General features: G+C 37.3%; 3 protein-coding genes across 3 annotated transcripts; all 3 read left to right on the top strand.

Moving 5' to 3' along the window:
* The first annotated feature begins 2,206 nt into the window (after positions 1–2,206).
* On the top strand, positions 2,207–2,650 carry LOC130050552 (uncharacterized). Its single transcript, XM_056150768.1, has one exon. The coding sequence runs from the start codon at positions 2,207–2,209 to the stop codon at positions 2,648–2,650; it is 444 nt and encodes a 147-aa protein (XP_056006743.1).
* Positions 2,651–3,025: 375 nt separating this feature from the next.
* On the top strand, positions 3,026–3,820 carry LOC125660109 (uncharacterized). Its single transcript, XM_048891947.2, has one exon. The coding sequence runs from the start codon at positions 3,026–3,028 to the stop codon at positions 3,818–3,820; it is 795 nt and encodes a 264-aa protein (XP_048747904.2).
* A 1,894-nt stretch (positions 3,821–5,714) lies between these two features.
* On the top strand, positions 5,715–8,924 carry LOC125659597 (uncharacterized). Its single transcript, XM_048891325.2, has 3 exons — positions 5,715–5,779; positions 6,089–6,331; positions 7,635–8,924. Exon 3 carries the CDS (start codon positions 7,916–7,918, stop codon positions 8,804–8,806), a length of 891 nt encoding a protein of 296 aa, XP_048747282.2. The 5' UTR covers positions 5,715–5,779; positions 6,089–6,331; positions 7,635–7,915; the 3' UTR covers positions 8,807–8,924.
* Positions 8,925–10,067: the final 1,143 nt, after the last annotated feature.

Here is a 10,067-nt window from a genome sequence, read left to right as displayed (position 1 = left end):
TTTGAGAAGACCCTTACCAGAAATAAAAATGTTTGGTGGAGACCCATTAGAATATAGAAGATTTATAAGACAGTTCAATGCAAAGGTAGTTGTGAACACCCAAGATGATGACGAAAGAATGAGCTATCTTGAACAGATGACTTGCGGAGAAGCAAATCGTGTTGTGTCCGGCTTCAGTCATATGAATGGTGAGAGAGTTTACAAGGCAGCAATGAGGCAACTCGAGGAAAGGTACGGTGATAATGAAGTTATCGTGACAGCCTTTGTAAAGAAAGCGCTAGATTGGCCACCACAGGTGAAGGATTCGAAAATGTTGGATGAATTTTCTCTATTCTTGGTGGAATGTGAAAATGCAGCAGAGAGTATGGACAATATCAAAATTCTAGACTATCAAGAAAACATAAAAAAAATTAATGATGAAATTACCAATATACATGCACGATAGATGGAGAAGTGTCGTCTTGAAAACAAAAGATTAAAAGAAAAGTGTGGTATTTTCAGACTTTGTGACCTTTGTTAAGAATGAAGCTAAGAAGTCAAACGATCCAACTTATGGAAACATGTCAGTGATTGGAATTCGACAAAGCAGTAACAAACCGCAGAAAAGGACTGTAGCAGCAACTGATGTTGTGAAGGACATATATAGACCACCAGAATCGAGTGTGAAATGTGTATATTGTGGAAACACTTCTCATATACTCAGTGAATGTAAAAACTTCATTGGAATTAGTTTGTCAGAAAGATATGACTTTCTTCGAGGCAATTGACTATGTTTTGGTTGTTTGAAGAAGGGTCATGTCACTAAGAAGTGTCGATCAAGACTTTCCTGTTCTGTCTGCGGAAGAAAACACCCTACTTTGCTGCATGATGAAACAAGGATTCACACCACTCAAAGAACAGGGGAGACAGTATCACCAGTGGGTGACCAGCACAAAACATCGTGTTCTACTGTACCTCTACACACGGATACAGGGACCGGAATAGAAGATTGGGATGACGTTTCCTGTGCAATGGCAATAATCCCAGTTCGTGTGAAAAGGAAGGATAGTCCACACAGTGTAGTGACTTTTGCATTTTTTGATTCTGGGAGTAGTGTTTCTTTCTGCACAAAAAATATAATGGACCATCTTGGAGTAAGCGGAAAACAATGTCATCTGACTTTAAATACCATGGGTACCCCATACGAAATGACTGCTTATCCTTTGAGTGACTTGCAATTGTGTGACCTTTCTATGACACAATTTGTGAACTTACCTAGAGTGTACACCAAAGATAAGATGCCAGTAAGTAACGATCATATACCTACTCATGAAGAAATTCAAAAATGACACCATTTATCACAGATAAAAGTACCTAAAGTAGATGCAGAGATAGGACTGATGATTGGTAATAATGTTCCTGATGCATATACATGTACACCACTAGAAGTCCTAACAGGTCCAAGTGGATCTCCACATGCAACCAGAACCAAGCTTGGGTGGATAGTATGGAACTTTTTGAGAAACAGAGAGACTCATGAAGTGAACCGAGTAAGCATTGAGAGTTGTGTTGATAGTGATCAGAAGTTAGAAGAGCTGGTGAAGAAATCTATGGACATGGATTTTCCAGAAAGAACGATAGACAACAGAAGAGAAAATTCTGTTGAAGATGAAGATTTCTTAACTCAAATGAAACAATCGATTTGTTTACAAGATTGTCACTACTGTGTAGCTCTACCTTTCCGAAAACCTTCCATTACGATGCCAAACAATTCTTCACAAGCTTATCAAAGGCTGAAAGGACTTAAGAAAAGGCTGGAAAGAGATAAGAAGTTTAAAGATCACTATGTATATTTCATGAGAAAGCTGTTTGAAAAGAATTATGCTGAAACAGTTCCAGAAGACAAACTTGACAGAAACGATGGACGAGTATGGTACATTCCGCATCATGGTGTGTATCATAAAAAGAAACCCGAGAAGATACTTGTAGTCTTCGACTGTTCAGCAACATTTATGGGTTCATGTTTGAACAAGGAACTCCTTCAAGGGCCAGATCTGACCAATAATTTATTGGGAGTACTTCTTCGATTCCGTCAGGAGAACATTGCCGTCCAGGGAGACATTGAAGCTATGTTCTATCAAATGTTTGTCCCAGAGAATGATCGAGACTTTCTCCGTTTTCTCTGGTGGGAAAATGGGAATCTAGACTCTAGCCCAAAATATTCCGAATGAAGGTGCATATCTTTGGTGCTACTTCTTCACCTAGTTGCTGTAACTACACTTTGAAACATTTGGTAGCGGAAAATATGCAGAAATACAAACCTTCCATAGTAGAAGCAATAAAACGAAGCATGTACGTAGATGACTGTCTGGCATCGCTGAGTACAGAAGAAGAAGCAAAGTCATTTGCTAGAGACATATCTTCCCTCTATCAGAATGGAGGCTTTCACTTGACTAAATGGATCAGCAATAGTGTATCTGTATTAGAATCAATTCCTGAAGAAGATCGTGCAAAAAATGTGAAGGAGTGGATCATAGGAGAAAATTGTTTAGTAGAAAGCGCCTTAGGAGTCTATTGGTTTATTGAGAGCGATCAGCTGGGATTTCAGATATCTGTCAAAGAGCAACCATACACGAAGAGGAATTCTTTCCATCATCAGCTCCCTGTATGATCCTCTGGGATTGGCATCTCCTTTTGTTATGAGTGCCAATATCTTGTTACAAACATTATGTAGGCTTGGGATACACTGGGATAAGGAGATCAGTGAAGAACATATGAAGTGTTGGACTAAATGGATATTACAGGCACAACAGTTGGAGGCATTAAAAATAGAACGCTGTTACAAACCCAAGGACTTCGGAAGAATTATTTCTTGTCAGTTGCACTGTTTCTCTGATGCAAGTTACGTAGGAATGGGAGACGTTATCTACTTACGTTTTGTAAATGAACAGGGAATAATCCATTGTGCTTTGTGATTGGAAAAAGTCGGTTAGCTCCTCTGAAGACTATTACAATTCCAAGGAAGGAATTAACAGCAGCAGTAATAATGGTGAAGTTAGCAATGACCATTTCTGAGAATCTGGACTTTGCTATAGATCATGTCTTCTACTGGACTGATAGTATGACTGTGCTGAAATACATAGCCAACACAAGTGCGCGATTTCATACCTTTGTCGCCAATCGTCTAACAGTAATCCGTGAAGCTACCAAATTGAATCAGTGGTACTATGTTGGTTCTAAAGAAAATCCTGCGGATTGTGCTTCTCGAGGAATAGGAAGAATCGACAAGTTCTTGAGTCACACCCTGTGGTTTAATGGTCCGGAATTTTTATGGAGGGATCAACATGAATGGCCAAAACAAGATCTGCATGATGTCAAGGAACAGAAACTCACAAATGACCCAGAAGTGAAAGTAGAAGTTACTTTGGCTGTGTCAACACTGAAAACTGAATCCAGTATACATGTAGATGGAATTAAAAATTTGCTGGATCATTTCTCTGACTGGAATAAGGTGAAGAAAATTACAGCCTGGATTTTACATGCTAAGTACAATTTACGAAATCTTGTGAAGGCAACACAAACACTCAGAGAAAGTATGAGAATTGGAAGTGAATCAGAAGAGAAGATCGAAAATCAAGTAAAGGAAGCGAGGAAGAAAAGATTGTTAGGAGAAAAGATTATCTCAGTACTTACTCCTGAAGATATCAAACGTGCAGAAGAAACCCTAATTATATTTGTGCAAAGACAAACATTCTCAGAAGAGATTTATGATCTTCATATTGGAGAAGAGAAATGTGTGAAAAAATCGTCTAAATTGGCCAATTTGACAATGGACTTTTAAAAGTAGGCGGAAGACTAAGAAGGTGATCTTCTTAGTCTTCCGCCTACTTTTAAAAGTCCATTGTGAAATTGTCAAAATCTGTCATTTGAAGCAAAACATCTGGTTATACTCCCCAAAACCTCAAAGTTATCCAGACTTACCATAGAGGATGCCCATAAATCTACTGGCCATTTAGGAAAAAATTCAACTTTGTCCGTCCTTAGGCAACGATTTTGGATTTTGGGAGCCTCGGATCTATTCAAATCCATTGCTTCAAAATGTGTAATTTGTCGGAAGTACCAATCTCCAGTTTTGCAGCAAAAAATGTCAGATTTGCCTAAAGAAAGACTACAGCCAGACCAGCCACCATTTTCAAATGTTGGAATGGACTATTTTGGTCCTTTTGAGTTGAAACGAGGCAGGAGTACTGTTAAGAGATATGGAGTGATCTTCACCTGTATGGTTTCGCGTGCAGTTCATCTAGAGATGGCATTTTCATTAGATACAGATTCTTGTATCAATGTAAAAATTATACGGTACCAATTTTGATGCACCAGATGCGCATTTCGACAAATAATGTCTCTTCAGTGATGCTCAACCGAAATGTTTGAAATCCGAAATAACTATGAAGTTTTAGATCTAAATATAGCCAAAAACAGCGTGCCAAACAAGTGGAGCCAAATTCGTCCAAGGATAAGAGCTATGCATGAGGGAGATAATCCTTAATTTTGAAATGAATTTCTAAATTTTATAACAGCAATTAAATATACATCCGTATTTTCAAGCTAGTAATGAAGTACTTAGCTACTGGGCTGTAGAGACCCTCGGGGACTAACAGTCCACCAGCAGAGGCCTCGACCCAGGGGTCATAATGTAAAAAATATACGGTACCAATTTTGATGCACCAGATGCGCATTTCGATCAATGCTATACGTAGGTTTATTGCAAGGAGAGGAAAACCAAACCTCATTAGATCAGACAATGGAACTAACCTTGCTGGTGCCGAGAAGGAACTGGAGGCGATACAAGCATGGAACTCAGACAAGATTCACAATCAGTTGTTGCAAAAAGCGATCTAGTGGGAATTTAATCCGCCTTTAGCTTCCCATTTTGGAGGATTCTGGGAAAGACTCATACGATCAGTAAGAAATGTTCTATACTCAATCATGCAAGAGCAGGTTATACGTTTGGATGATGAAGGACTACAGACATTATTTTCAGAAGTAGAAGCAGTCCTCAATGGAAGACCCCTTGTAGAATCTCCTAACAGCGCAAATGATTTAGAAGTGCTTACGCCAAATCATCTTCTTCTCTTGAGACCGGGTGAGCAGTTTCCTCCAGGAACCTTCTTAAAGACTGATAGTTTCGTGAAGAGAAGATGGAGACAAATACAGTATCTTTCGGATGTATTTTGGGCAAGGTGGACCAAGGAATATTTACCTCTTTTCCAGAGAAGACCGAAATGGTTGAAACCTAAACGAAACCTGCAGATTAGGGATCTCGTATTAATCGTTGAAAATACCTCACGAAACAAGTGGAATCTGGCAAGAGTAATTGAAGTGCAATCTGATTCTAATGGCATTGTGCGTGTTGCGAAGGTAAAAACAGCATCGACAACTTTACTGCGACCCATTTCGAAACTTTGCCTTGTTCTGGAATCGGACATTGAACAGTAAGTGCTGTGCAAGTGAAAACTGCTGTAATGTTGTTGAACCTAAATGACTTTTCACAATAGTGTATGGTTTCACAAATGATATATTGTAAAATATGTTAAGGTTAGGAACATATTTTAGGGGCCGGTGTAAAGTATTTGATTTCAATTTTTCAAATTAATCTGATTGTATGTAAATAGGTTTTCCAATTTTGTCAGGAAGTAATTGTTTATGTTGACCTGATTTGAAAACGCGCCATATTTGCTGTACTCACTTGTGTGCTTGAGCTGTTTTCTTATATTCAATGATGTATCAGAAAATAATCACGGTAATTATCAATTTAATAGTGTTGTTTTAATGTGTAAACTTGATGTGTTTCTTTATAGTGTATTTACAGTTATTTATAAACGGTAAATTGTCAGTTCAAGTATGTAAACAAAACTATAACACATGTCAGAGTGTAGATGTCACATTTCATTTTGCTTACCTTTCTATAAGTCATGCATTAATTGTCAATTTAAGAAGTATTATCAGTTAAGCTCAATATTTCAGTCAGTAATAATTGTTTATCATATCTGAAAGTACAATATTTACATATTGTACAACATAGTAAGTTTTGTTGTTTTCTGTGTTGTAGCCAATCTTTTCCTACTCCAAATAAAGAATTACAGAGATGGAAACGAATTGGCAATTATTAATATTCCAACATGTACAAGAAAGATAGACAGAGTCAAGGCACTACAAACCAAGGAGCGTTCCTGAACAAACCCTTCACGCTTGTTTTTTTTAAAGTTCACCTGAGGTGAATCATGTGATATGAGTGCCGATAGACAATTGATTATGAGAAATATGTCGAAGTTGAAAGATGTGGCCGATGATAGTGAGTATAAATGCCTGAGTGTAACTTACGATATGTCGAAGTCGGAAAGAGACTAGCTGCAATAATGTAGCCCTCTCTGATTTTTTTTTTTTTTAGGGAGAGGGCTACAATTCCTTAGGATCTCCGTAATGGTGCAAATGCGGGAGTGATTCACTCCCGCAACATTTGCGCTCATTCTAAACATTTCCTGACTTTCTTTACGTAAATAAAATGATATTCTATGTTTCTTAGTCAATATATAAATTTACAACCTGCAACTTAAGATTTGTGAGGCTCTATTCTACCGTTTTCAACAATTTCGATAAATTCCAATTTCTCGATTCATATTTGTGCGCCATGTTTGATGTACTGAAGTTTCAACTTCCGATTGTCAAGTCATTTGCATATGCCATATAAGGTAGTATTTACATCAATGGACAAGTATGGAGGCGAAAGCTGTTTCGTCGGTATTGAAAAGGTTTGAATTTAATATCAAGTTAAAAACCGAACAGCAGAGTGTAAATTCTTTCTGCAACAATATGATTTTCCTTTCTTTGTCGAAGTGGCTCGAGTAACTACATTTTCGCGCTGATTGTCAATTTAGGTTTTTCATTAGATCCACCTACGAGATCTCGCGATAACAAGCATGGCGGAACAGACGAAGAATTTTGCATCATGTACATTATATTTAATGAAAAACACCTTTATTAGACATGCCCTAGCACAAAGTTGGTACTCCTTTTTGGTGTAAACAACATTTGGGACTAATACACAGAGTTTATTATCGGTTATTCATAAAATTATTTTGCACCATTACGGAGATCCTATGGAATTGTAGCCCTATCCCGAAAACGTCAGAATAAAAAAAAATTGGATAGGGCTACATTATTGCAGCTAGAAAGAGACATGAATAAAAAAAAACTTAGTGAAGCTAAAGCTCTGAATGATAAAGACAAATCGGGGAAAGTCAAGTACATAGTAAGAGGCCCGCCGTGGGCCAGGAAGATCGTGAAAGTACGCATCTAAAAAGAGTAAGCTCTGAAAGTTGTAAACCAAATGGAGAAAGTAATGTAAATGGTTCGTTCAAAAGTTCTAGTTGTGGGAAGACAGTTTTAAAACCACAAAGTTTATCGTGTATATACACAAATGCAGACATTTAAAAAAAAAAAAATAAGATAGATGAATTGAAAAAGAGGATTGTAAGTGAACCACTACCTGACATTATAGCAATTACTGAAGTGATGCCTAAAAACTTGCGATATACTCTTAGTGAAGCTGAATTTGAACTTACTAATTATGAACTTTTCCCTGGTAATTTTTGCAGGAAATGCACGAAGAGGGATACTTGTATACGGTAGAAAAGATCGCAATGCAGTGGAAATTGACAAATTCTGGGAGAACCAATAAATGTTATTTGATTACACAGCTGAATACAACTACACCGGAAGAACGATGACACAGGATAGACTAGAAGAAGAGCTGCATATAGAGGACTAAATGGACCTGCGTGCAGAAACCACCTAAGGTAAGGTAACACATTCATCCTTGCGACTAAACAAAAACATACTGTGCACTTGCTTGGAGGCGATACGTTAGATAAAAGTAATGCAAATGGAAAATCAAAAGACCATTTCTGGAAATGTTTTCTGTTCTATGGCAGACGACAATGATTTGAAAAATGACTATGTACCTTATGAACAGGTTAAGGACACCATCTTGAAAATTGAATTTTTAAAAGCTGCTAATGCAAATATTTCTTCATTCCTGCCGTCATGGGCTGATGATGAATATTTCATGCAGTTACACAAACCGAAGAAAATAAAGAAGAGAAATATGTTTGAGATAAGCATGGAAACTGGAGAGGCAGTGCTGGAGAAAGAGCCAGAAAACAAGGCAATCATTGAGAGCGGACGGGCAATACCAAATGCAGAGAATGGACCAATCACACATTCTGTTCCTGGGATTAGTGGTGAAGAACTAAGATATAAAAACAGAGGATTTTGGAGTATATATCATGAGCATTGCGATAAGGCATGCGCAATAGTTCTCCAAAATATAACAGTCCAGAAACTAGACCAGGATGACGGCAGTGTTATGGTAGAAATAAAAAATGTGAACACTTCAGATGCGAACCAGGATATGGAAAATGAGTGTTTACAGAAATCTGTTAAATCACAAGAGTTGAAACAGAAAACCAAGCCAGTCAAAAGTGGACTGGACAAACCTGGGGAGCTTACTGCATTAGAAACAGAGAAAATACAAAAGTTTATTCCCCGAAAGCTGTTTCTATCGAGTATAGAAACCTTTAAACTTGCACCCGATACCCAGGATTCCACCAAGAACAAAGAAGAGGAGACCAAGCCCGTGAAACCAAGGCCTTTACCGTGTAGTTTCCTCTGCACCACGGGACTTACTCCTGCAGAAGAACCCCGTGTGGCGAGAACGCGGAGAACATGGAGGGATCGCATTCTCGGATTTTTTTTATTTAAAAGATAGACATTCTGAAAATTATGAAGATAGAAACGTGATTTTAAAGGATTTTTTGGTACTTTGCAAACGTATTACGTATGTTCATGGTGTTCTGATATGGATTAAATTTGTTTTCAAACTGTTATACCTCTTGATTGTCCTCATTCGCACTCTAAATACTGTGAGGCATTATGACGTCAGCACATCATCTTAATTTAGTTAACAAATGGTGTATCCGAGGCGTACACAAAACAAAACCTTCCAAGAATTTAATGAATATAAATCCAGCAAAAGTCACTATTTTTGTGTATGACATATAAGATGCACGCGTGCAATATATAGCTATAATTTCATCATAATATTCATCATTTTTTTCCATTTTATATGAACATATATATGTCATACAAATAGCATCGTAAGCTCATTGACATTCATCGAGGTGAACGCTGATTAATACAACAGAGAGGTCAGTATGTATTGTGTATGGTTGTGCGTATTTTGGGAGTTGTTTTACTGGTGTTGGTGCCATATAAGCAAGATTCGCGCCAATTCCAGACATTAACTCGACAATACCCCTACCCGAATAGTGATTTTTTTTTCGTATTTAGCTACGAAATCACTCTTAAAAACTTTTCTTCATGTACAACAGTTTCTATTTTCCCGAGTTTACGGTAGGAGTTCTCTAATGATGAATATTAAACTAATAATCAAATTCTTGATATTTTGAAATCATTATTTTAATTTCACTAAAATGTGTTAATGATCTTGTGAGAGAGTATATATTTTTAGATAATCCTCCGAAATTGGGAAAAGGAAAAATAAACAGCCACAAAGAATCTCGTAACTCACCCCTTTTCAATACATCGGGACGGTTATACTTATATATCTATTAACGGTTATACTTATATATCTATTAACGGTCATACGTATATATCTATTAACGGGTTATACTTATATATCTATTAACGATTTCTGTTGTTAATCTACTGTATATATACACGTAGTATGAAAGTTAAATTAAAATAAAAAATGAAATATATCAAAATATCTGAAAATTTAGGTGCCTACTAGTAAGGACTCTCCAATCCTATGATCTTGTTCCCCATTTATGGAAATTTCTGGAGGATGGATCCTTCCCTTCGAAAATGGTACGTGACAGAGTCATGGCCTCGCATGTATCTCAGCGTCAAAAACGAATGTCGCACGACCGTGAATTTATTTCCTTCATACAAATTTTCTCGGACTAAAAACCGTCATCTATCTGATATTTAGCGAAAAACTACAAGGA

The sequence above is a fragment of the Ostrea edulis genome, chromosome 9, assembly GCF_947568905.1.
Source record: "Ostrea edulis chromosome 9, xbOstEdul1.1, whole genome shotgun sequence".
Classification (NCBI taxonomy): Eukaryota; Metazoa; Mollusca; class Bivalvia; order Ostreida; family Ostreidae; genus Ostrea; species Ostrea edulis.
Note: the sequence above shows the minus strand (reverse complement) of the source record. Positions and strands in the feature narration are given on the sequence as shown.